At 48.3% G+C, this 26,991-nt stretch overlaps 1 protein-coding gene across 2 annotated transcripts in view; it reads left to right on the forward strand.

The window, feature by feature from the left end:
• The window catches only part of LOC112969323 (mitogen-activated protein kinase kinase kinase 3-like), a 68,560-nt gene that overhangs the window by 23,937 nt on the left and 17,632 nt on the right, over positions 1-26,991 (forward strand). Inside the window, exons 3-7 of one of the 2 annotated variants that reach the window (XM_026072514.1) lie at positions 3,350-3,459; positions 11,886-11,929; positions 12,936-13,035; positions 18,901-19,014; positions 20,591-20,702. In XM_026072514.1, coding sequence (XP_025928299.1) covers positions 3,350-3,459; positions 11,886-11,929; positions 12,936-13,035; positions 18,901-19,014; positions 20,591-20,702 — 480 coding nt within the window. The remainder of the gene's footprint in view (positions 1-3,349; positions 3,460-11,885; positions 11,930-12,935; positions 13,036-18,900; positions 19,015-20,590; positions 20,703-26,991) is intronic. The other variant, XM_026072525.1, reaches the window with a different exon arrangement.

Here is a 26,991-nt window from a genome sequence, read left to right on the forward strand (position 1 = left end):
GCGCCCTCCGCTTGCTCGAAGCAAGCCGAACGGAAAGCAAGCAGTGTATGACACGCCTTTCGCTGAAGAGACTTGGGAGCGGCATTTGGATTTAATTATCCAGTGAGCTTCAGTGCTTGCTTGAATTTCGACTGAACTGGCTGAGCTGGTTGCTCGTTTCCATGGAACAAAGTTCTCCACCCTTCCAGGGAGTCAGCTTGGAGACCCTGAGAGCGGCAATTAGAATGGGCAAGAGAACTTGTCTGGAAAGCATCAGGCCCTGTGCGAAGCTGTCAGGAAGAGCACAGGGAAACGTCCGTTTTGCAATTGATGATGCAAATTCTGTTCCTGCTCCGATGCTGCTTCGGAGCATGGTGTGAGGTTTCTTTGCTTTGTTTTGAACAGTTGGGGGTTCGGCTCTAGTCGCTCTGACATTGCAGCTCGCTCGGACTAAAAAACACACGACTATAATTTATTTCTGCTTGTGCTGAAAAACTGTGCTCTGATATGCAGATGCTTCATGCTCCAGTAGCAGAAAACAACCTTTCATGCTTGTATAGGAAGAAGTTTTCTTATCTCRTGTTGTAGCAATTCTCATGGCATGGATTTGTATTTCATGTTTTTGGCAAGTGGAGAAAAAATAAATGCTCAAATGCTCTTCAGAATGCTCTTTAGCGTCTGCTTTTTAGTAGATGGAGGAGCAAAGAGGCTGAGTTGACAGCCTAAATGTAAGAAATATCTTTTCATTTCTTCTTTTTCCTTCTGGGACTTGGTTCAGGACAGGTAGGGCCTGTTTTTTATATTCCTGGTTGTAGGCTACTTAAATGGACAGTTGAGCCTTTCTGCAAATGGGTTAAATTTAGCCAGTTACTGAGAGTGAGTGGACACTTCTCGCTTTGCAACGTTGGGAGAGCAGCAAAAGGAAGCTCCTGGCAGACTCTTACCTTGGCTTTTCTTAGGCTTTCACCCTCATGCTGGTGGGGGCATAGCACCATTAATTTTTAAATCTAAATCTGACAAACTCAAAATGCTAAAAGTCTTGACAAAATTGATGTGCAGGTACTGGAGGAAAAACACAGTTACAACATTGAGGAAAATGCAATATAAACCCAGTCCTTACTGAACATCAGAAACCCCTCTAGGTTTTCAAGAAAAACGGAAATCCCAGGATGATGCTGTAGACCTGTCACCAGCTGCTTATGAAGCAGCTCTGTCTGCGTCCTCAGAGTCCCCGTGTCCCTAAAGAAAGACCGGGGACAAACTGGGTGACTGTCCTGAATTAAAGTGCTCCMCTGTTCCTGTCTGTTGTCCTGGGATATGGTTGCAGGGCATCCGTGACTTAGCCCGAAATTAGTCTCTTTGCAGACCCTGCTGGGCACATCCATGGGTGTCCCCAAAAATGGGGGAGCGGTGGCCGTCCAAGGGTTTTCGCTAGCAGCAGCCTGGCTCTGTGGTGGCAGGTGAGAGCCCTGCTCGGTTGTGAGGTTGTGGATGATGCACCAGGGCAGCAAGTTTAGGAAAGTCGTATTGTCACTTGGCCTGGAAAGGAAAAAATGTGGGGAGAGGGGGTTTTTTTTGGTGGAAAATTCCTGGAGGGCAGTGTGTGGGTATTTTTATTATTTTTATTTTTATTGCTTTTTTTTTAAGTTTTTATTTTTTTATTTTTTCCTACGACAAAAATCTCTCTGGAAAAATATTCTTTTCCCCAGAGGTCCCTTTTAGGGAGGAAAAAAAAAAAAGTAGGGGAAAATTCTAGGTCTTTTGTTCTTTCCTGAACTAGAAATGAAAGTGTGGTGGTTTTTTGATTTGTTGGTTGTTTTTTGTTTGTTTTGTTTTTGCTTGTTTCTGTCTTTTTTACATTTTCTTCAATGCTATATTGTAGCGTTTCATGCTATGCTCCCTCCCCTGCCTGTTTTCAATGGAAAGGGAAAGATGGAGGGAGAGTGGAATTGCACTGTCAATATATATTTATACATGTGCTTTATATATATATATATATATAWAATATATATATATATAATATTTTATATATATATAAAAATACACACACACACGTACACACGTTGTATGCTGCAAGAAAATTATTTTCTGAGCTCTAAAATGGAAAGGACCCTGGATTTTAAACACTTTCTCCCCTGTTTTTTTTCCCTTGTTTCTCTAATGAGATGGCTCTGGGTACACGGCATGCCTGAGAAGTCCCTTTTTGTTGCAGGTTCAGTCCTGAGATAACCTAGCCACACGTGACAGAAGAAGAGCAGAAAAAGAGGAGGTGGTGCTGTATCTGAGCATGAGGATCCAGGGAATGTTTTCTCCCTGGGGAATGAACCTCAGTATTTGGACCCAGCCCCATGTGATTTTGTATAGTTTTGTGATCCTCACGTATTTGCAGACTTTGAGTTAGATCTGCAGGCTCTGTTCCTGGAGACACCTGGTTTTACACAAAATGCAGTAGCTGTATTTGTATTTATACAATAATAAGCTGCAGGTGCCTAATGCCTGCCCCTCTTAACTGTATCATGAGCATGGCAGCATGCAACAGGTTGTCACTCCCTCCAAATGGGTATACTATGCCCTGGGTCCTTAACTGGTCTTTTACTGCTTGTAGTTGGTATTTCCCAATGCAATAGTTTATAGCTTCTTTAAGAGACCATGGCCGTAGATGTGAAAGAGTTAAAAAGGCACAGATTGGTTTCAGACCAAATGAGTGAACCAAAATTCTTCATGTTACAGCAGAAATCAGAAATGCCATATGTGCTCTCAGCGCACGTCTCTTCCATCCTCAATGGTCAGATTTTGTTGCCTTTTTCTGGTGGGTTTCTTGTCCTCTCCCCTCATTTACCACTGACTCCAGTTCTGACAACCCACTGTGGCTCTCAAGTGTCTTAAATTAAGTCTTGGTAATGAAGAGGAGATGAAGAACCAGGTTGTTCTCCATCACTTGCTGTGCGAGCTCGCTGGGTCCCAAAAGGTTGCTGTCCTATGGAGCACCCAGCTTGTAGCTCTCAGATGGGATCCAGCCCTCAGGACAGAACATTTAGCCTATGGGTGCCTCTCCCAAGGGCCTGGTGGGCAGCAGGCGTAGGCTGCAGGACGCAGGAGCTGTTGAGGTGGTGGCAGCCTGTGCTCAGCTAATGGCTTTTCTGGGGAGCTCTGTCTCTCCTGTGATGAAGAAACCTGTATTTCAGGCATGCAGTGGGCTTGGAGGGGTTGTGCTGAGGTGTCTTTGAATGCCTCTGCAGTAGGAAGGCTGGGCATCAGGACTATGAACCATTTGGGTTGAAAGACTGCGTGTGTAGCCTTGTGTTTCTGCTCAGTGCCTTTGAGGGCAAAGCTGCCTGGCCTGCTTCAGTTGTCTCTCCTTCTTTTGCAGATGCAGAAGAAGCTCTGAACTCTATTATGAAGGATTTGGCAGCATTGGGCAAATGTGGGGGGCTGCTGGACAACAACAGGAATAAAAACAGTGTCCACTCTGGCAAACAGGTAAGATGTCTCTGGAGTCCTCCACAAACTCCGGCAGAGTTTGGCTCTGCTGGAGTAGAGCCCGTGTAAGAGGTGGGCCTGGTGATGATGGTGGCAGAACTAGGACTTGCGATATTGCCAGTGAGGTGCCACGAGGAGACAGCAGATGCTTTTCCCCAGAGCTGCAGGATGTGGATGTTTGGTACCGTTGCAGCACAGTGCAAGAGGCTGTGTCACAGAGGGGAGATGGAGGAGTGTGACCCCAAAAATCATACCTAAATATATGAGCCCGAAACTCGTCCTAAATCTCAAATCCCACCCCAAGGCACTTCTTTCTCTTATGTAGCACTAAATCTAGTAGAACTGTTACAGGCTATGCAGTTTTAAGATTTGCATTACTCAATTACTTATTGACAGTGTTGATGGGATTAGAATGTGTGCATGATAAATATTATACGCCGGATAGTTTAAGGGTAGACTGCCAACTTTGAGCTGTAGACACCCAGCCTCTTTTGGGAGGAAGAATGTCAGTCTTACATAAAGTGTTTAAATATTAATTACTGATGTTTATCTTTATGTTCCTAATCCCAAACACTTTGGCCCTGCTATACATACAGTTTTGATTTGCTGAGCAAAAAACGCCCCTTGGGCAATGTGAGAAGTTATCCACTGACACTGACATAAGAGCCGAGGTGGATTTAATATCTTATTTGCATATGGAACAAATGCCATAAAACACTAAGATTGTGAAGAAAGAATTCAGTTGTCAAAATACCAAAAAATAAAAATAAATAAATAAATAAAATAAAAGACCAGCGAGCTGTTGGAGACATATATACAGTCAAATCCCCTTGGAATTCCACTTCTAGTGCTGTGGCTTTGAATAAGCTTGTAATCAGCTTGACAGTCACTGAGGGCCTAGCAAGCAAGAAAACAAACTGTCATTTGCAATTGTCAGGCATATTTTAGTGGCACTTGTGCTAGTAACAACTCTGGATGCCGAAGAGAAAAATACTTTTCCTGAATCCCTGTAGACTTCCTAGACACAGGCAGATGAAAACACATGCGCACGTTGCCCGTCTGTTTAAAAGTGTGTCCTGGAGGTAGCAGCTGTCCAAGTTGAATCACTGGGGTTGTGTTCAGCTCATGCTGAAATACATCCGAGATGTTTACAAAACAGACCAGAGAAATTTGGAGTTGGCTTTCTGCAGCTGCAGGCAAATCGGACAATCCAGCACAGCCTGGGCTGGCTCTGAGGGTAGCATTTGCTGCTAGTTGATGGGTGGGGACCATACCAAGCCATCTCAGGATGCTTTGGGGAAAGCAAAGCTTTTGAGACTTTTCTTAAATAACATATTTGCTTTTTTTTTTTTTTTTTTGCAAAGGGAGAAAATTCCTGCTGTCATTTTTGAAAGCTGTAACTATAAACACTGCATATATACAGTTAACCAGATACTTAGTTGGAAACAAGGAAAGTAAATTTTCATTGGGTGAATCATTAAGTACAAAAGTTACATAAAATTGTAGAAGAATCTTGCATTCGCAACCCATCCATTCCTTATCTTCATTTATAGATCACCAGTAGGGTTATGTTGTTCTCTGATAAAAGCTTTAGGGTTGTTGGCTGCCACTTGCATTTAATTTTATTATGCTGAGGATCAAAATGTTCTTCCCAATTATGGCATTGGTGCTCGGGAAAGCATTACCTCTTTCATGATTTTATCTTTTTACCTGTAACCAGACCAGCTATAGCTGCGGGCTCAGAGTTACTCAGAGCTCTGTGATGGAGGAGGCGCAAACAGTCAGTGTCCTGCTCCTCTCGTATCCGGGGCTGAGGATTCAGACCGACCGGCCCCACGAGATGAAGGGCGTTGGAGTGTGCTGAATTGTTGCTTCACTTAGCTGGACTAGCTGGAACAAGTCTGGCTCGCGGGATGATCGAGTCTTGTCTGTGAGGTGGGGAGGGGCCGAAGGAGGTGGAATTACTGGGGACTTGGTTCATGTTTGCAGCTCAGAAAGTTTTAATTGACTTGTTTGGGACACTTGTTTTTTTCCTCGTTTTCAGCAAAGAATTTGGCGGGGGAAAAGATTGCTTTGGAAATGCTGCTGTTATCCCTGGGGCTGGTTGTTCCTTTGGTACTTGGTGTTCCCAGTTTTCTGCTTGACCAGGTTGCTTGGTTGGGCTGAAGGATGCACTACACGGTCTCCCTGGAGAGGAAGGGTGAGCTGTGGGGCATTTAGACATCTAAATTCTCCTCTTAAGGGACATCAGCAATGAGATTTCTATGAGGCCCTGCAGCAACACATTCACACTGAAATACTTGGGTTCTGGACATTCAGTTTTTAGATTTAAAAAAAAAAAAAGCTTCTGTGGAAAGAAATACTTTTCTGAGGCAGGGGAATCCTTTAATCAGTGTTCCAGTTTTCCACTGAAAAACATTTTAAACAGGAATGTGTTGACTAACTGTCTTTTTGTGGCTTGCAGCATTTTTTTGATCTACCGAGAAGCACAACAAAAGTGCTATCTCATCTGTCTCTCCCAGTGGTTCCTTCAAGCCCTCTTGACAGAAGATGAAATTTTGAGCCTGTCACGTAGTACTGCTCGTAGGCTGGGCCACGCAAGAAAGTAGCCTATGTTGGTGTGTCCTACACAATATTTTTTCCTGAAGATACTGACAGATCTGTTTCAGATCATTTTTTTGTAGTGAACTTATCCTTAGACAAATTGTTTAAAAAGCAGTCTTTCTTTTTTTTTTTTGGGGGGGGGGGTGTACTCTCCTTGCCAATGTGGTTTGGACTGAGGCTGAGTTTCTGCATGTCCAATGCTGCATGATAGAATAAGCCAGAAATGGGTATAATAATACCTGGGGCATGATGGGGAGAGTTTCTTCTCTTAGATTGCCCAATGAACTGGCACCAGATGCGGTAGCTCATCACGAGTCTCCCCAGCCCTGGTCAAACGCGCTAACCATTGCGTTACGCTGCCCTTTGGCTGCTGAGAACAAGGCAGAGGAAGGGAGGTGGATGCCCTCGTCCTGCTGCATGCAAGCCATCATCTTTAAAAGGGAGTCATCCTCTGGGAACGGAGAGATCGCCCTGACATTATTTCTGTTGCATCCTCTGATGTCCTGGAAGGAGTCCTTTCAGCTGCTCTTGTGGCCTGACCGGACCGAGGAGTTTGGGTATAGCGGTTGCTCCATTCTTAGGTGGTGGGAGAGAGAGGAAGGAGGAGATGGCATGAGAAAGATGTACATTGCGCTCACTTATGAAAAAGATGAGTGGGATAAGAAGTGAGACCACAAGGAATTAGAAAACCCAAACAAAAGCATGGAGGAGAAGGAAGCAACGATTGTGAACATTTATTTTGTGTCTGTCTATTTATATGCACATTCGTTTATTCATATAAATAGCACTTGGCAACTAGCAGTACGAAGYTGGTTGTCAGTGCTGCGCCTTGCTGCAATGACAAGGCATTGGCGGGGGCCTCTATCGCAGCTGATGACAGCTAGCAATTCCTCTGCCGCATTAATTTTGACTGCAAGCTCTCCCATGGCAGTAAAGTCCAATTTTTAGGAGGAATGTTTTCCCAGACACAGGACAACAAATGTCAGACTGACCTAGAAGTTGTTCTTTCAGTAAATTACCTCTCGACCGTCTTTTCTCTTGCAAGCTGGATGCAGGACAAGGCACGCTAACAAATAGAATAAAATATAGCTYATGTTCTAGGGCTCTTCATCTGTTAGATCTCCAGGTTGGCATTGGCCAAGTTGGCATTATCCCCTCTGGGGAATATGATGGGGATCCCTAAATCTCACCTCGAAGATAGGGGTCTCTGCTAGGGGAGCTGCAAGGGTTGTCACTGGAGGGCAGAAGCAAGGGACCCAGAGCAGCACTGGAGGCAAAAAGCTTAGCTGGAGATGGCAAAGGCAGTGGAGGCTCAGGGATTTGAGCAAGAGGCTTTCCTGTGTCAGTGTGTGGAGCTGACTTGGGTGCTAAGTGATAATCCCTGGGAAAAATCCACCTGGGAAAAAGCTCTCTTGCCAGGTAGGTGGTGTTGGATAAACATGTTGTGCTGCTATGTAAAACAAAAATATCAGGGCAGCAGGGAGCAGTGAACCCCCTAGACATCATCTTTCTGTCACCTCTGAGCTGCTCGCAGGCTGGGCCTTCTTTTGGGAGGAAAAGGGCTGTAAGGACCCAGGGGGACCTGAATACCTCGGAACTCCCACCCACTGGAAGGAGAAGAGGGCAATCCCGGACAAAAACCTTTTTGTGCCGGATTGCCGAATAACCCGAAGAGCGTGGGGGGCTCTGCGGGGATCATTCCTAATGACGCCCATGAGTCATCTCCTATTGTGGTTTCGGGATGCAGGCCAGCTGTCTGGCTTGTAACGAATGTCCCGTCGCTAAAAGCAGCGGCAAGYGCAGAACTAATTCAAACCGCTCGCGAGTCGGCGAAGCCCCCTCGGCCTGGCTCTGGGGTGCTGATTTTTCTTGACTGAAGCCAGAAGCGGGAGAGAAAACCCACCGCGTTGAGTTAGTACGGAGGGGTGACTAGAGCTCGTACACTTGGAYGCCAAAGCGCTCTGTGCGTTTGGTGTGTTTTTTTTCTTTGTTGTTTCCAAAGCCAACAAGTGGGAAGTGCGAGAGAGGTGAAAGTAATTCCTCATCTTATCCTCCACCATGCAGGAATGGGTCCCTTTCATTGCCCCCATTTTACCCAGTGGGGAAACTGAGGCAGAGCAGCCACCTGAGGTCAGGCAGCAGCGGGAGAGCAGAGCTGGGACAAGCCTCTCTCCACCCCGCGCCCCTTCGCTCCCCTTGAAACGCAGCGGCCAAGGGCCGAGGAGGCCCCAGGCCCTTTGCGGTGATGTTCCTGCATTTCTTGACCTGCGAAGGGTTAACTCTGGAGTTGGCAGAACCTGCTGGTTTGGGAAGCAACCTTTGGTTTGGGTGGAAGGAGGGATGGAAAGGCTCGGTCCCCATGGTGTCCCACCAYGGGCAAAGCTATTCCCAGCGAGGTTTGTCAAGAGCTGCTTTAAAAGCTAACTGTAGAGATGGGGTCAGACCAGAACACTGTTTCTGAAAATGCCAGAATTTGGGAGGAGCAGAGGACGGGATGAAGTCCAACTGGAACTCAAACCCCAACCCGGCGCGGGGTTTTGCACCATGGCAGCTTCACGTGCGGAAAGTGGGAGTTATTAAAAAAGGTGGATCCAAAGCGGTGACGTCCTGCCTGCCCTCACGCCCCGACACGGAGCATTCCCCAACTCGGGGTGCGCACGTGCAACTAGAAATCGCGCCGGCGTGCTCGGTGCTGTGCGTCCRTGCGCGGAGCTGTAGCCCCAGGGTGCCGTGCTTGCTCGCAGGAGGACTTTTGCACGTGAGCTCTTGCCTTCGCTGCCTGTTTCCCGGGAGAATCGGTTGTCCCATCCCCATCTGCAACGAGCGGTGGGGCAGTGACACAGCCGGGCACAGCTGGCTCAGGACGCCTGGGCCCTGCGGGTGTTTTGCCTGTTTGAGGATGCTTGGCACCCACCRGCGCTGCCTCCGGTTCCCCCCAAAGCCGCTTCCAGCCTGCTGCGCTCCGTGTGCGTTTYTATTACAAACAGCAGTTGGCTCCTGGGGGATCTCTGCAGAAGAGCGTGATTCAGCTCGTTTGGAAGCGCTTTTTTTTGTTGTTGTTTTTTCCCTGCGTGCTGTCGCGCTCGCTCGTGCGTGGGCCCAAGAGCCAATCCGCCCCTGGGAAATGGGATTTAGCTCCCCGCGCTGCCCCAGCGGGACCAGGGCAGCGTCACCGTGGGGCAGGGCCCCCCTGGGGTTTGTGGGGCTCCTCTGGGTGGGTTACGGTGCGGGGAGGCAACTGGGGCTGCGGGGTTTTGTTTTCCTCTATTCCTCGATGTTTCAAATGGCCAAAATAAGTGTCTGCTCCCCTGCGATTTTATTTATTTATTTATTTATTGGAAGCTCTTTGCCTCCCTCTGGGACCCTGCGCTCTTCCTAGGGCTTTGGGCACTGCCAGCTTCTTTTTAAAGGGGAAAAAAAAAGTCCTCGTTCCTGGTAATGGTGATGGATTCAGCCTTAGCTGTGGGTCGAAAGCTTGAGCAAGCCAAGGGAAGACTGCAAATAAAACTGTAGCCAACTCCCCATAATGTATGTATACACATATACAAATATATATATTTTTCTTCTTCTTTCAGATGCTTACAGGTTTAAGAGCTCAGTTTCTTTGAAGGAAGGGAGCAGTTAGTGGGTTTTCTATCAGCTGTAGAAGAAAAGGATGCAGCAGGGATGTAGCCTTTTTTTTTTTCTTTTCTTTTTTTTCCCCTCCCCTCTTTTCTTCTCCCTCTGGAGCTTTATACAAGTGTTCCGACCTTTTCCAGCCGCCAGCTGTTTCTTAAACTTTTTTTTGTCTGAGAAGTTGTTTTGCTCGGTGTAAACATGCAGTGCATGTTCGATCCCAGTCCGGCGCCGTGGTCGGCTCTGTGCTGAAAGTGAAACCTGGGTTTTGAAAGGTTTCCTGCGGCGAGGCCAGAGCGGCGCGAGCTTTTGCCCTTATGTGTCCTGCTCCTTTGGAAGGACAAACCTTGAAAGCTTCTTGCCCTGGTTTTTCTCTCACCTTGGAGAAGGACTCTATGGAGTTACATGCAGTGAATCCAGACTGGCAGCCGGGAGAGGTGAACTAAGCCCTGTTCAGAGACTGATGTGCAAATAAAAATTGACATAAGAGGACCCATCTTTTTCTCTCCAACAGATCATTGGAGGTAGGAATCGCACCCATATCTGCCTGTCTCTCTAGAATGATTTGGACCTTCAAGCCCAGCTTGGTTTTGGTCGTCTCTTCTCCTTTTGAATTTTGGACGGTTTGAGAGCTAGTCTGGTATGTTTAAGGTTTGGGCCTGGTTGTAGAAGCGAGCCTGGAGTTTGTCCAGATTTTGTGGATCTGGAGACCTGGCGGCAGATACGGGGGTGATGTCAGCGCGGGCCCGTAACGCTGCTGGAACGCCCCGTTTCGTGATGGTCCCAGCACTGGTTCTTCCAGTCCTGTCTGCAAACACAGCGTATGCCGGGGGAGAGCTGAAAAGGGCGAGTTTTAGGTGATACAGAGCGTTACCCTGAATCTCCCAGGGTTTTTAAGCTTTTCAACCGAATGGCCTCTAGGCTCAACTTCCTGAACTTCGGTGGGTGTTTGCAGCGCGCAGGGAGCTGTCGGTTTATAAATAAATCTGAGGACTCCCGGCCAGCTCATTTTCCTCATTAGGGACAAAGCGGTTGTGCTGCGTCTCTGCTTTCCCTCGGCGAGGATGGAAAGTGTGCCTTCATGCGCTGGAAATCCAGGGYGAGAGATAAGGCCCTGGCTCAGGAAGGGCTGTCACCCACCCGTCCGGGGACCGTCCCTTTGAGATGCAGGCGGYGCGAGCCTGATTCCTCCCCGCTGTTACGCCCGCTGTGCTCTTCTCCATGGAAAGAAAGCCACCGACTGGGGAGGCTTGTGGGCATTAGCAGGACAGAGCCCCGGTTAACTGGAGCCACTGAACCTGGTCTGGGAAGCAAAGGGGTTTTTGATCTGCCTTGAGACCACTGGAAACTCTTGGCGCAAGCCAAGGGGACGCTTGGCTAATGCGAGGTCTGAGAAGCTGCATGAATGAAAAGGCTCCTTGTGGTCTTGTGATTGCTGCCAAGCAGGCACAAATAGAGGATGGGAGAAGTGGCTTTGAGCGGCGTCTGCACAGCTGCGTGCCCAGTCTGCCCAGGATGCCGCTGGCTCTTCTTTGGGCAAATCGAATGGTTTCTCTCAGGGTGAGCAGTGGGTCAGTACATTGCTTGGGCATTTACTGTGTATATTGATGCCTGATTCACTTTGCATTCTGTAGGTCCTGAGAAAATAGGAATAACAATGAAAAAACAGCACTGTTGGTTTTTAAAACTCAACGCTGTCTCTCTACTTCCATTAAAGGATGGTAGCTTTTGCTTTGTTCTTCTCCATTCCAAATGCTGCTGTGTTTTATTAAACATCCCCTGAGCTTTGCTTTTTGGGTTTCCAGACAGAAAGCACTGGGGTAAAACCAGTGGGAGCACTGAAGATCGGCATCGGACATAGGCATTTAACATGCTTTTCCCTTTGATAGTAGTGCATTGTTCCCAAGTGAGTTTGGAGCATTTGAAAATTTGCTCTTGTATTAATGCGGTTTATTAAAACTAGCAGTTACAGACAAGTGGGTGTCCACTCATTTACACAAGACTGTATTTTTTTGGCAAGTTCTTTTATCAGCAGCGTGGAGCTTCCCTGAAGTCCATGAGTTCAGAAAGCAGCTGGCCCTAAATAGACCAGACCAGACATCCACTGGAGTTAGGGGAGTTTTCCTGAGAATTGCTGTGACCTTTGGATCTGCGTGTCAGTCTGGGACGCAGTTTGGGAGCTAACTGTTTTCTCCTCTTTCTTTCAGCAGCGAAATGTCAGGATCAAGTTTGAATATGAGGGAGAGAAAAGGTATGTATCTAACCCAGTCCCTTTCCAGGTGCAGGGACAAAYTACCCTTTTTACTCAGCAACATCCTACAGGCTTGGCCAGCTGCAGATGAGCTCACAGCAGGATTCATTCCCCTGAAATCAGCTACAATTTTATATGCAAGAGCCTTGCCTAGTCATCCCACTTGCCACAAATACCTCCTGGGATTTGCACACAGGCAAAGTGGTTCCTAGCTGGAAATCATTAAATGCCTCTTACCAGGCACAGAGGGTACACAGTTGGATCCTTCTCTCCTTCTAACTCTTGAGCCCTGCTGAACCGCAGCCCAGCTACAAGGGTACAGAAATGTGTCCTTTGATTAGTAGCCTATGACACTTAAGATAACCAGATTTTGGGCACAGGTCCCATGAAAATAGAGCTGGGAGTTAAAGCTTGCCCGCCCTTCCCTGCTTGACATTTTCATGGAATCATCTCTGCTTGATACTTGGTGACTGTGGCAGGGCAGGACACAGGGCTGGAARCTTGCAGACTGATGTTCTAAGGTACGTGTTAAAGCCAAAGAAAATCTAAGTAATGTCAGTGTAGCGCTAGACCGTACCTGCTGATATGTGCCTGTAGAGCTGCTGCATGCGATGGTCACAGAAGGTCAAACCACACCATCCTCTCTGCCATCCCTCCTCCCTATTCAGAGCCACTTGCTGAAAACAGAGATGATAAATCACTGACAAGCGCATCACCCTGGGGCTTCTCCAATAAAGCAATGTAACCTACCTTCTTACCAATCTATATCTCACAGTAGGGGAGGAGCAGAGGAGATATATTAAGATTTTGGGTAGATATTCTTGCGGGGTAGGTCAAGTCTCCTCTTGGGCATACAGACAAACAGCATTTGTATGAGCGTAAAAACAAGGTGCAAGGTTTGCGCTTGATGACAGAAGAATATAGGTCCTTGCTTAGCTGTCAGTCTAATCTGAAATTCTAGTTTACTTTTACTAATTTGAGACTGCTGTTGTATTTGCATATACAGGATTATCCAGTTTCCAAGACCAGTCAAATTCAAAGAAGTGGTGCAGAAAGTCACGGATGCTTTTGGACAGACGATGGACTTGGTCTGCGTGAATAATGAGGTACTTTGCTCCTTATTGATAAGGGAGAGTTTGTGTGCTTGGTGCCCACTTCAGAAGCGGGCAGTGATTTGTTCTTAAACTCCTGATTTAGTGTCTTTGTACATAGATGTGAAGGAAAACAATCTATTTCTTGGTTCCTAGCTAGTGAGTATAAAAGAGATGTTGTCCAGACACAGTTCATTTGGATCCTCAGATACCAGGCTAGGCTTGCTCTTCTCAAAATGATTTCATTGAAGGTGTATTTAAATGGTGACATAGGAACATTGTCCTTCCTACAGAAAAAAAATTCCTCCGAACTCAAACAGAGAGAGAAGTTAAGTAACTGAGATGCTGGAGACGTTGCCCGTTCACCTGCAGAAGGGAGTAGCACAGTCAGCAGCAGTAGACATTTCCCCATCAACATCCTTGGGGCACTAGGACTAACTTTCAGCATGATGGGAGGTGAGAGCACACACAGGGCAGAGAGCAGAACAGCTGAGACCAAATGAGTTTCATGCGAGCCACAAGAAGTGACTGTAGGTTCCTTCTCGTTTGGGTTAGATGTGAAGCCCAGCTCTGGGGAGCAGTTGCAGGAGCATGCTGAAGACCTTGGCATTAGGGTACAGCAGTGTTAACGTAGCATGCCTTTATCTAGCACTCATTTGGTTTAACCCTGGAACCCCACAACTGTGTGCATTTGCTTTTGTGACTAGGTCTGCAATGAACCACGCACCACTGTAGGTTCCTCCAGCAGGTAATATGACCACACGCAAATGTCCAAGAAACCCTTGCTCCACCATCCTTGCATTTTAAGGCCTGAAGAGCCTTCTAGCCTGACCTTCCTCATAACACAGGCAATTGCATTTTTACAACTTGTTCTTTGAGCCCAGCACTGTGACTGAAAGAAATGTTATGGAAGCTACTGATGAGGTGTCCTTACCTTGGCATCTGTTTTTTGAGTGTTCAGTGTTTTCTTGCAAGGTATCTTGCCCTGAGCTGTACAGGGAGCTGGAGCCACTGAACTCTCAAGTTGGGTTCATCTTTGGGGAGAGAAAAAAGGGGCAAAATGACAAATAGGTAGCTTTGAAACACTAATTCTGTTGGAACTGCCCTTACAACTTACTTATTAGAATGTTAATTGCAAATGATTAGGGGCCTTTCATTAAAGTATGAATGGAGAGGGAAGATGTGGAGAAAGCTTTCTCTTTTCTTTCTCTTCCCTGTTGGTGGAGGTTTGACCACAAAAAAGTTGCTATTTTTCTGTAATAGTTACCTCCTGATACCAAACTGTCCACTAGTCTGTAGCTTTGAATGTGGTCAGGTTTCTAATCTTGGGCATTCTCCAACAGCCCTCCCGGGAAAAGCCTGCCATTGAATTCTCCAGGAATGACTCACTTCATTCCAGGTTTCTTTCCTCTGGAAGAGGTATTTTTTCCAACAACAGCAAATAGAAGCCTAGGTAATGTACTTTATCCCATGCTAGAAACTGTCTTCCTAGGCATGTGTACAGCACATAGCAGGACCACAAGCAGGCCTTTGGGTACTCCTAGTTACCATAGGGATTAGAAGGCCTGACCACAGACTCATTACAAGAAAATGTTTCACCCTTTCTTCATACCCAAAGGAAGCTGTACAGTAATTCTTTGCTTGCTGCCATTAGATGTTTCTGTTGCAATAGCACCTTGTAGACCAAAATTACACTAAGGCCAACTGCCTCCTACAAACACTTATTAAATGTCAGTCTCCGTCCCAGTGAAGCAGGACTCCTGAAGCCAAGTTCAGTGAGATGACCATGCTGGCTGGGTGGAGTAGGGGCATGCATGAATCACATCCTGGTGGGGCTGTGGAAGCAACAGGCTCGGGCTGGTATAGATAAGAGCAGGGCCTGACCGCGGGCATACAGCATGGTGTAGGGGGCATGTCTGCGTGTTAGTGTTAGGCTGGGCTCATCTTTCTGATGAACAGGAGAGCAAAATCTTGCCTGACCACGGACAGCAGGATGTGGTGACTTGTAGATGGCTGGCAGTGTTATGGCTTGAACGCTGGCTCCTACTGGCTCAGCAAATGCTCTCTCTGAGTTTTATCTGCATGCACTGCTAACCAGCTGCTCCCTGTGGCACCAGGTGTGGCTGTGTGCCATCTCTTCACTTGTCCCATCTCCACTACCAACTTGTGGTGTGACCTTGGGCAGAATGCTGAACCTTGATGCACCACCAGTTTCCTTCTGACCTCCATTTGCCTGTCTCCTCTGAGGCAAGGGCTATCTCTTGTCATCATTTAGAAAGGTTAAGGAGCGTTAAAGCCTAGGGAAATGGTAGAACTGCCATTTCTGGGGGAAGGCTTAAAAGCAGATTAAACAAACCTTTGTCAAGAACTGCTGATGCCACTTGGTCCTGCACTGGGAAGATGAACTAATTGACCTCTCAGACTTTTCCCCATCCCTGTTTCCTACTATTCTTTGGCTTTCTAGTGTATCTTACACAGTGAGATTTAGTAATACTGTTGTGGTCAGTGAAAACTCATTCTTTGCACTCACTTTCTTAGACTTGTGAGACTGCAATAGATTGGCTGCCAAGTCCCATACTGCAACATTAGCCTCCAAAGGAGTGTACTGTTTAAAAGCAAGAAGAAAATCTAATAAGCTTCATTTGGTGAAGCTTCTGTGTAGGTGAACTTTGCTGTTTGTCATGGTTGCTCACTATATACAGAAGGAACCCGGTTACTGGAAATGCACCCTGGCGATTACTTCCGTGGTTCTGCATGTATCTATATTGAGTTTTATGTTTAGTAGATATCTATTCCTGATGCCCACATGTGTACCACAATCTGGAAGCCAAGTGGAGCAAAATCTACTCGCCAGATGTGGTTAATAGGTAAAGCCAAGCTAAATACTGGCTGCAGTCCCTTTTAGGGAAGGACAATTTCTGCCTGATGTTTTTGGCTCCTCTGAAGCAGGCATGCAAACGTGTTAGTGTTGTGATATTGGAGTGAGGAGGAGTGACCTGCAGAACATTTTGTTCAAAGCAGAGGCTGAGGGACTGCAGTTCTGAACACTTGTGAGGAGCTCTGTAAAGGGATGAGTGAGCAGTGGAACTAATGGTTGAGTYAAATTCTGCTTGTGGGTGAAACAAGGGGGAGCAGTGTTTCACCGTTCTCATTTCTGTTTAGGTGAGCAGAGGAAGGAAGGCTTTTTCTGCTTGATACACCTGCAGAGCCCTTGTGAACTTCAAGAGGGTTAGGCAATGTACTGAGAGAATATCCCTTAGTCTTTACTGCTTAAGGAAAAAGGCTATCTGTGGACAACTGCCCAGCATTTGGGAGACATGCCTTCAATACCAGCTTTGCCTGATATCTGCTGTGACCTTGGGTGATTCATTCAGATCCCAAAGTTTAACCATGGCCTAACTATTAAACTCCATGGACCTCCTGAAAGCCCTGAATAGCTGATACCTATCCGGTGGGTACTTTCTCCTCACTCATGTTCAAGCCATATCCCCAACAGGGCATCTCTTTCCAGCCTTGCTTGTGAGGGCCAGCCCAGACAAGGCTGTTGTTGGTGTTCCCTGTTATCCCCAGCTGACTAGATCACTTTCCTGGGAGGTAAGAAACATCTTTCCAAAGATGTCTTTCTCTCCTCCCCATCTGGTTTGGCTGAGGACTTGAGCCCCTTGAYAGGCTGTAGGACCTTCTGGGGCGAGGCTTTCTGAAGAGCTCCTCTTGGAGTCCTTTTCCTACACATAAATAACTAAACAGGCTTTGAACAAAGGCTACACAACCTGGTTTTCCTCCCTCCTGGGTGAGAGTGCTAAATGCTTTGCTCTGGAGTCTCCTCTTCTGGCTTTTCATAGAAATGTCTCAATCACGTTTGTATGTCTTACACCGGAAGAGTGCTCCTAGCTGAGATGGGCACTTCAGCCTGGAGTTTGTTGCTTAAGTATCTTTTGAGAACTGCCCTCGTCTTTCTTCAGCAATTACCGGTGGCTATGCCAGACAACTCCCTTCTCTTGTCCATGAATCCCATTTCTGGATACTTGAGCATCCCAAGCATACTGTTGGAGTCCTGGGTATTATCTAATTTGGGACTGTAAACTCCGCAGGATAGCAGGGTGCATAAAACTTAGGTATTGCTATGCTCCAGCTCTTTTGTGGATCTGTCCTTTAGTGTCTCAAAGCTGGGTGCCTACAATAGGTGTAAGCTTCAGACCTTTGCTATCCACAGCTGCTGGAGGTAGGCTCTCTTGGTGGGGGAGGATGATGTTCCACCTGATGCTAAACATATGCAGGCCACCTGTTTCAGATGGCCTCAGTTCCCTGTCTGCAAAACACAGGAGAGGAGAAACTTGATCTAAACCTTGAGGTGTTCAGACCCTGCAGAAACAGCAGCCACACAGACRTCTAAGATGGAGCCTGGCAGGACTAGACTGCGGTCCTTGGGTGGATGAGGTGGCTGTAGCGCTTTCCCAAGATGAAACCTCATCTCTGCTGGTCAGGACCCACAGCCTTCCCTTGACCTGGTCACTCCTGAAATCCTAACCTCGATGCACACAGTCTGAGGAGTATTTACCTATGGGCCAACAGCCAAACCCTTGGTAACACCCCATGATCAAAAAGGGAGACACAGGCAGCTTTTGAGTGTCTTCTTGGGGGTTTGATCTGAGGCACTGAAGCTTTTTTGCTGTGGCTGGTGGCATGAGCTCTGGTCACCTGGAGAGCTGGCCTGCCTTTCAGAAGTGCTGGGCCGCAGCTGTGGCTCCCAGCAAGGTCAGTGGGAGCGTACTGGGAGCTGTGGCCACTTGGTCCCTTTGGTAGGTGGAAGTGCTGTGTACTTTGGCACAGGTGAGAACATGTGCTCTGTTGGCTGGATTTAGTGCCAATGCCCTAGGCAACCTACAGAGSCTGAGGCCTGTTTTTATGATGTTAGGCAGAGTGTGGCAGGTTATGGGGCAAATAGTCRTGTTTTTAGTCATAGCCCGGGGCAGCAGAATGCCACAGAACCCCTCTGAAAAGCAGCTGTGTTAAGCATTGGAAGTTTTGCAGTCCAAYTGCATGATGCGGTACACCACACAGCGATGCCAGAGGGGTGAAATTCCCTCTGGAGATATGAGGGCAAGAGTTTACCCCTTATGGAGAAAACACTGGGACCTTTAGCTGCTCTACAGACAGGGCACTGTCTGTTTCTCAGCCTATTCACCATATAAAGAGCAGAAGCTCAATTTGTCCTGCGGCGAGTCAAAGGTGTGGTTCCTGGAGGAAGGGAAATGCACACCTTTCACACCAAACAGGTAGACTCCTACTTGAGATGTTCCTTSATTTCACCCAGTGCTCAAATGCTAGGGAAACTGTGTCAGTGCACAGAATCACAGATTGCAGCAGTAGGGAGGCCACCGAGGGTCTCCCAGAGTCAATGCTTGGGTGTAGCTCTCTGCTTTCTCAGAGCACCGTTGCATGGCCTTCTCCTCAGGAAGAAACTTGGGCTCTTTTCAGCCCAAGTGGAATGCATAGGCCTGATTTGGGGCTGGGGAGCAGCAGGTCTTGCCTGCAACTTCCAGGGACAGACCAGCCCCAGAATAGCAGGTAGCAAACATGAGGATTGGTCTCAGCCCTCTTCTCTGCCCACTAGCTGAATTGGTGATGTGACCTTTAAGCACTCTCCTTGCAGACGTGTTTTRTTGTGGTTTTGTGTCTATCCCGTGGCAGATGAGGACTTGGAGGATGACATTACAGCTCCACAGGCTGGAAGGCATGGGGGCTCTGCTTTTTGTCCATGTTCTCAGCTCCCCCCCTTGTCCACCAATCCCTGAGCTGCTCACTGTGAGGGTCTGGCTTCCTCTGTTTACCCAAATGTGTGACACTCCCCCGTGCCGGTGTTTGTTCAATTCCCTCCAGCTCCTGATCCCACTGAAATCCCAGGAAGATTTGGACAAAGCGATGGAACACTTGGAGCTAAGCCCTTCCCTGAAGAGCCTGCGGATCCTTGTGAGCGCTCCAAAGAAAGCGAATGTGAGTCAGTCACCTTCCCTGCTCTTTTGTGTCCGGAGCGAGACGCCTTGTTATTGCGTCAGGGAGTGGAAACRAACCTCCTGACAGCGCGGAGCTGAGGGTGAGCTGGTCCTGGAGGGGGGGTCCACCCTGCCCTGGCTCACCTGGCACATAATCGTCCTCTGCTCTGCAGCCCTTCTGCATCTGCAGCACAGAGGCGAGTGGTTGTTCAGCTCCTGCTAGCTCCTCCTGCAACCTGAGAGGGGTTAAATACTGTGCGAGAAACAAGGTGAAACCCCAAGGGAACCCCCTGTGCTCTCTGCTGCGGGATGCTGCGACCATTCCTCTGTAGCTGTCTCCACGTGCAGCATGTCTGCCCTGGCCCTTGCTACGCAAGGCAGCAGTGTGGGGACCGCTGCTTCCTTGTGGTGCTGAAACTGTAAAGACCAGGGAGAGCAAACTAGAAAATCCTTCAGTCTCTTGCAGAACTGTCTTTTTTTTTTCTTTTTTTTTCCTGAGCTCCGTGGTTTTGCAGTTAAGCCTGTTAGCTTGACCTCACGTGCACGGAGCGTCTTGCCAAAGCACATGTCGTGCTGCCCCAAGCACAGACTGTAAAGCAAGGGATTTGCAGATGTTGCAACACTTTCTTCCTTTCGTTTCCTAGAAGTACGGAGAGGGAGACTGAGAGTCTCGAAAGGCACAGCGCTTGTCCTCACGCTGCCACTGATGCTCCTAGCTCCCGGGATGTCTCTGCTCTCTTTGGGAGGCTCTCAWAAGTGCGGCGCCCAGAGGCCCCGAGGAAAACTGAGCAGTCAGTTGGGGTTTCAGAAGTCCTGAGCAGAAATGGGACAATCTGCACTAGCAACTGCAGAAACGTTGCAGTATCATGCATCGGATACTAATGGCAGGGCAGCCAGGTGGATTCCTGCATACCTTTGAGGGCAGACCCAGCTCAGCGTGAAGCGTGTAACCGTACTCCTGCATTTAAGGATGTGTGGTTCTGGGGGTCATACATAAAATTATCGCAAGACCATAGCGCATGGTAGCATATTATCTCAGTAAGACTTGGCTGCTACCAGTGAAGTTACCAGCTGCATGCACGGTTCTCCTTTACTCTCCCCCTCGTCTGTCTTCCCTTGCAGGGCCTGATCCTGCACCCGCAGCATTGCAGAAGAACCTATGCAATGCTTAGGATTATAAATACAATATAAATACAGCTGCTGCCACTGAAGTCTAGGGAGCGCGGAGCAGAGTCTCTGGTTTTGTGATAACAAACCCGGATTCAGAGCAGGGATCAATCCCTCTTACCTGCCTGGAAATAATGCAGTGCAGCTATACTCAGGAATTCTTTTATGTCTTTTTTGTCATTTTATCACTGTCAACTGGGACTCAGTTTTTATGTTAGTAGAGTATTTTAATAATAGAGGTGAATTGTTTATGAATTGTTTTAGGTTACCCTAGATTCCACTTAAGTCTTTTTTTTGTTTTGGGAGGAGAATGGTCAGATTGGGGAGCCAAATACAGGGTTTCCCATGGCGTGTTTGGAAGGGCCCTGGCCTCTGGCAGAGTCCAATTGTTCCCTTTGTCTGATTCCCAGCTCCTGCAGCCGAACAACAGTAAGCAGCATGAAATGAGGATCTCCAGATCCATGGGCGATATCATGGGATCCTTGTACAAAGACTCTGAGAGGACGCGGAAGTATTCCACAGGTCGGTGAAACGCAACACTCTGCGGGGTGTGTTGTGCTGTTGTAAACTGGACCATCGTCCCCTTTCTCTCTTCCCCCRCAATCCCTGTAGCTGTCACGGTTTGGACTGCCACCCTCATGTCTCCCCCCGGGAGCTCAGTGCAGCTGCTGCTTATCTCTCCATCTGTGGAAGAGCCTCTGCAAGCTGCACAGGTCGGATACAGTTGTGATGAGCAGAAAGTCAGCATGAAAGCTAAGGGAGGGCAGAGGATCCGAGGTGTAGCATGAGGGGGGAAATGCCATGATAAAAGCATCTGATAAATTTGGTGCTGCTGAGTTTCATCATAGTCAAGAGTGAGGACCTGCAGAAAGCCCAGGCTTTTCCAGACTTTGACATCCGTACTCCTATAAGCTTCTGCAGTTCATACTCTCTGCGGCTCTCTCCCTTTCCCAGGTGGGTGAATATGTGGCTGGCTGGGCTTAGCTTCCTTAGCTGAGCCAGCTTCTCCCACAGGCCCAGGTCCTCCTGGCTTTGTGGGAATTGCTTACACCTCTCACCGGCCTGAGGGCGAGATGTGTCTCAGTGTCACTGATCTGTTCTTCTTGTTGGTGAAATGGAGTCTGCAGTAGTTACCTCTGTGGTTTCTTAGGCAAATGGAGGTGTAGTGTTTCGTAGTGGTCCCCTTTCAAATGAAGGGGACCATCCCTGCCCTTTAGAAGCGCTAGGAGCAGATGCCTGCTCGCTCCGAAGCCAGGCTGGCAAACGCCTTGTCTTCTTGCAGCCCTATGGGGACTGCCGTTTGTTAGCTTTGCGTGGCCTTTGCCTTGGTTTTCTATGCTTGAGTTTGTGCCTTTTTTGCTTTTTAAAATACACTGAACTATTTGAAATGATAGGTACTCTTGATCATCAGTGTTTGTAGGACCTTTTGTGTGAAGAACCTTGTTGGACCTTAGAGAACAGCGTGCTGTGTACGGAGCCGGTGAAGCAGTCCTTAGGACTGTGTAGCAGGAGTATAATTCATATAACAACCTCTAGGCAGGCGTAATGATTTGTCTTACACTGAATGTTCTCTGCCACATCTGTGGGAGCTGGTTACAGGGTAATTTCTGCAGAGCCCTATCATTTCCTTCCCTTTATTTGAGAAGTGTAGAAATGACAGCGTCAGAGGTCTTGAATGAAGCGGGGCCCTCCTATACAAATATACATGAAGATGCACTTCATCCTCCAAAGATGCTCCCTATTTATATGGCAATCAGCACTTCCAGACTCTTCTCCATGCCCCAAAGAGTATTTCTCTCTAAGGATTTGCGGTTTCTGCCTGATAGCCTGTGCTGCCTTGATAACGCAGGCTGCAGTTTGTTGCATCTCAGGCAACGATATATAGGAAACATTTTTCAAGAGTAGATCCGATTCTGCCCTTGGGATGGCCATGCCTAACTCTTACTGAAGCTGGGGGCAGGTGGTATGTCCACAAGAGCTCTTTGGTCCCGTTGTTTGGATGTGCCAGGGATATCTTTTCCTATCATCTTTTTTTTTCTTTCTTCTTTCTAGCTCACACGGCTCTTGAGACTTTGCCCAGAGTCACTAGATGATTCTGAATGAAATGCACACACAAACACAGGGTAAGGCGCAGAGCCTCGGCAGAAACWGTTCTTGAGCAAAATAACATCTCTGCTGCTCTTTTTTAATTTATTTTTATTTTTATTTTATTTTTTTGGACACTTGTTAAGCTGTTAATATAAGCCAGTAAAGAACTGTGGCACTGGGAGCTGTCACTGGTGGGTGAACCAAGCGTCGCGGGCAAAATCGATCCCGTGTGTAGCTGTGCTAGCGAGAAAACGGGCTCTTGCAAAGTGAGGCTTTCTTACTGGTTTCGATGCCATGCTTTGATGGCCTCTCCTTACTGTAAGACCAGGAGAGTCTCTGACCAGGTTTGTGCCACCGCCTGAGTTGTCAAGAGCGCACGGTAATCGCCTGAATAGCTGAGTGGAGGAACGGTTGTAGCGTATACGGGTTTAATCTAGGTAACGCAACAGGAGGCCTGGGCAGCACCGGGTGTCGCAGGCAGATCTGCTGCCGAGGCTGCTTGCTGCTTGCAAGCACATGTGGAAAACTCTCTCCTCGGTGCCCTGGTATAACGTAGGTAGCAAAGGGAACTAGCCCGTGCTGCAGGCATCCCTCTAATTTTGCTTCACAGACCCCAAGTCTTACTCTTAATTTGCAGCAGAGGTGGCAACAGCCCCCCTGCATGTTGACAGCACGCCAGACTTGTGTTTGGGGTTAGCTGGCGTCTGTACAAAGRTGATACAGCCCTGCTTAGGCGCTCGCAATCCAGCCGATTTTGTTTTTTGCTTTTCGTTTCCTTTTTTTACCCTCCTGAGTCAGAACTGGGTAATCTAGCAGCTGAGCAGACGCTCCAGTGGGCTGCAAGGGAGGGCGTCGTTTCAGGTGGGGTATAACACTGGAGGTCAGGCCTTAAATGGACAGAGATGGTGCTGTGCTATGGTTCTGGGATGGGGGATTTTACTAAACTTGGTGAATAGTCAAAAGGCAGCCTAAGAGACTGGGATTTCAGTCGGAGAAAGTATTTTTTTTGCTTGCAGTTGCAAAATATTTCAGTGTTTGCTGCTGCTGTCATCAAAGTGATTGCTATCAAGTGAGGATCTTAACTCAGTTCAGCTTTTCTCTTAAAACCACATTTATAAGGAGATTTAAAGCAGCTTAATAAAAAAAGGTGGTTCAGGGTCACGTTCTCAGTGGTTCTGAGATGTCTTGTGTTTTTCTGCTGACTTTGCCATGTTAGCGGGAGCAAAAAAAAATAAAGCTGTATGTTGCTGGCACGAGCAGATTGGAAGAGGGTAGATGTTCTGGAGAAGAACTGGCTATTTTTACGTCTGCTGGACAGAAAACTTCTTCACTCCCTGTCCTTGAAAAACCTTACGCAAAGTCAAAATATATATATATTTATATTTATTTTTTCATAAACATTTTCAGTGGAAATCTTCCCCCCCCCCATTTTTTTTTTCTTTGGAAATGGAAAATGTTCCAGTCTCTTGGTGACCAGGGTCTGAAAACATTCAGCCGAGTGCCAGAAAACTTTAGCTAAAAGCTAGTGGGGTTCTGCATTTTCTGATAACCGAGGGCTGTTTTTATTTACTTTGAGGAAAGACATGTTTCGCAACGTCAGCCCCAGAATATTCAAGAACCCCATTCCAGACTCAGCATTTCGAAGCCAAAAGCTTTGTTTCTTTACTTATTTCGTCCTTCCGTGGTGGCAAGCCCRGATCACTGAGCCGTGGCACCGGGTGCCCGCGGACCTTCTGCAGACCGGGCGCTGGCGCTAGCCCAGTCGGCGCTGCCGAACGTGGACCGGTCGGGAGAACGGCTGGCCTTTCGCCTCGGAGACTTGCCTTGCCACGGTGACCCGGTGGTGCTGGTACCAGGACCCGCGTGCGGTGGCAGCTGACCCCGGCTGGCACTCGGGGAGGATTTGACTGCTCCGGGGAGAGAGATGGTAGGGAGCGAGACATCATCTCTCCCTCGCTCCGAGGCGTTCACATCTGAGCCCCAGGCTCTGCTCAAGCCCAGAGGGGAACGTGGTGGCCCCAAAAGGAGGAAACTCTATGGGGACACTTCTGGGGACAGGCCCACAGACCCTGTCCCGGCTTGTCAGGGGGCTTYGCGCCTCCCTGGGGACCCCTGCTTGATGTCCCAGCAGCGGTGGGTGAAGTTTTGGGCAGGATCTGCTGGGGTGGGGAAAGGGCGAAGCTGGAGAAGGCGGAGGCGGAGGGAAGCCAAGCCTGGCACCGGGGAGCTGGCTGTACACGCAGCGCTGTAAGCTCTGCACATCCTGCATGAAAGCTGCTGCTTAAATAAAATTAAAAAAAACAGACGGGAACATGAAAGACCCCAGCAGATGCCAGCAGTGACTGCGAGTCTCCGTGCTGGCCTGGTTCGCCCCGCTCGGGACATGCTGTGCTCTCCTCTCCGGTATGTGGCTTTACGTTATAGCACGTAACATGGAKCAGAAATCCCTTCCCAAAGCACCTTGGTCCAAAGGGTAGTTGAGGTCAGATGCTCGACCGGTGCCAAGATGCAGAGCTTCTCCGAGTTCAGGGATCCTGAACAGGGCTGCTGAGCTCTGGCCAGGAGTTTGGCTTATAAACCRGTACCTGCGAGCCTGTCTCTAGGTGGATAAAGCCGGATTATCTAATCCGTTTGATATGCCTCTCATTGCCCCTGGTTTCCATTTTGGGCCCTGGGCAGGGCTGAGAGGGCCTGGGAGCCTTGTTCCCACACTCCCAGGGCCTCCCTCCGTTGCTCCCGCGTGGCCAGGAGAGGGGACGTGGAGGCGAAGCAGCAGCCGCTGCTCCCATAGGTGTGAAGCTGCACGAATTACTCACCGCGGCTCCTCCGCGGCTTTATCCACCTGAACAGCCCGACTGAAAAGGGATCTAATTTAATCCAGCAGTTTCCAGCCATGCAAAAGCCTGCCTGTTTTGTTTAACTTCCTTGCCTGCTGGGAAACGGCTGGTGTCTTATCCCCTTTTTAAGTTTTTGGCAGGTAACGTGATTCTGGAAGGTCAAGTACGACTGACCTGAGTGCCTGGGAGTAGCTGGACAGGCAAAGACCTAATGTGAGATGAGGCAAAGTCTTTACGCTTCTGAGAAATCTCATTTAACTCCCTGGAGTTGACACCTGGGTTCAGAGTCAGACGGGACATGTGCAGCTCTCTGTCCAATCCGAGCCTAAGGCTTTCTGGGAAACTTTTGGGTTATTGTAGAGAGAGATCCCAGCACTGCCCAAGCAGACCCATGCCCGAGAGTAGCCGTAACAGAGATGCCCAACAGAGTGAAGACGCCGCAGTTGCACCGTGTCAAACCATCTAGCAGCTCTTTGGAGCCAGGACCACCTTAACGTCTTTACGCACCATTCCAGGTTGGCATCTGCTAAGCAAATGAGGGAATGATAATGCAGTGATTTATTCAGGGTGCCTGAACCGTTAAATGGTTAAACATATTCATTTATTTATCTTCCAAGAGAGGATGCTGTACTTCCCAACTGGTTTTGTTCCTAGGGCTGGTGCAAAGCCAGTTCATTATGAGCGCTGCAGCGCTTGAGAGAGTCTCCCTCCTTGATCTTGGCATTACTTCAGTTAGACTTTTTTCACTGCGTTCTTATCCTGCAGGAAATCTGTGAAGGAGCAAATAGGAAGAAGGAAAAAAAAGTAACTCAAAGCTGTGTATGATTCTTATTTTTAAAATCCAAGCAACAAGGAGCCTGGAGGGAGATGTGCAATGGGACAGAGATATCTGTATGTTTGGTGTAAATCCAGCCAGCCTGATTTAATCAACTTTAATGCTAGTGTGACGCTGTTAACGTTAGCAGCTCCTGATGTGCATCGGTTCAAGTGACAGGTGGGGACTCGCAGATCGGTGGTGCTGATCGTGCTGATGGAGTTGCGCCGGAGATCAATGCGGCGCAGTAACTGTGATGCAGAATAGCAGCAGCAATGTTTTGCTGATAGATCRGTGTTGGCTTTTCATGACGGGGTAGACCCCTTTCCAGCCCCTTTCTCTTGCAAATATCGTGCTTAGCCCAGGGCACGTTGTGCCAAATGATAATGGCAAACCAATGGGTTGGCGAGAGTGCAGCAAAAGCCGGTAAGGAGCGCAGGGAAGTGCATCGCCATGTTCTTTCTAGCTCTTGAAGGATGTGTGCCTTTTAGAGGTTTTCTTAAAAAAAACAAGTTGTTGTGTTGTGCGAAGGCTCGTGTTGCACAATGCTGGCCCATTACCGCTCCAGCACGGAGCAGCACAGACCTCCGTCAGCAGTTCCTTGCTGTGGAGTGATGACAGCTCAGGGATAGAGCCAAGGGACTGCAGAAAGACGAGGGGAGCCAAGCCTGTGTGTCTAGGCCAAGTGAGGGCAACACTCCCTGAATCCTAAAAAGGCTCAAGGAATCGGTTCAGGTGGATTTGGGGGATCTGGAGGAGGGATGGGACACCGACCTAATGAAGTTGTGGAGTTCTCTCCTGGGKGCAAAGTAGAAGCCCCTCTCTTAAAATGAGTGGTGAGGGACACACCGGGCACTGCACGGCCCTAGGGATTTCCAGGTGGCTCTGCCTGGCGTGGAGGCTCTGCCGGCTGCAGCGGGCGAGCCTCCGGGGCTGCTGATAGGGAACGKCACCCTCTCCCAGGAGGGAGCTGGGATGAGCTGATCCCGTAGGTCCTCTCCCTCTCTGTGGTTCTTGGACTCGAGGACTGTTTTTTTCCTTCCTTTTCATTTTCACGTAGGGAAGGAAGAAT

This window comes from Apteryx rowi, unplaced genomic scaffold, assembly GCF_003343035.1.
Source record: "Apteryx rowi isolate R43461 unplaced genomic scaffold, aptRow1 scaffold_109, whole genome shotgun sequence".
Lineage (NCBI taxonomy): Eukaryota > Metazoa > Chordata > Aves > Apterygiformes > Apterygidae > Apteryx > Apteryx rowi.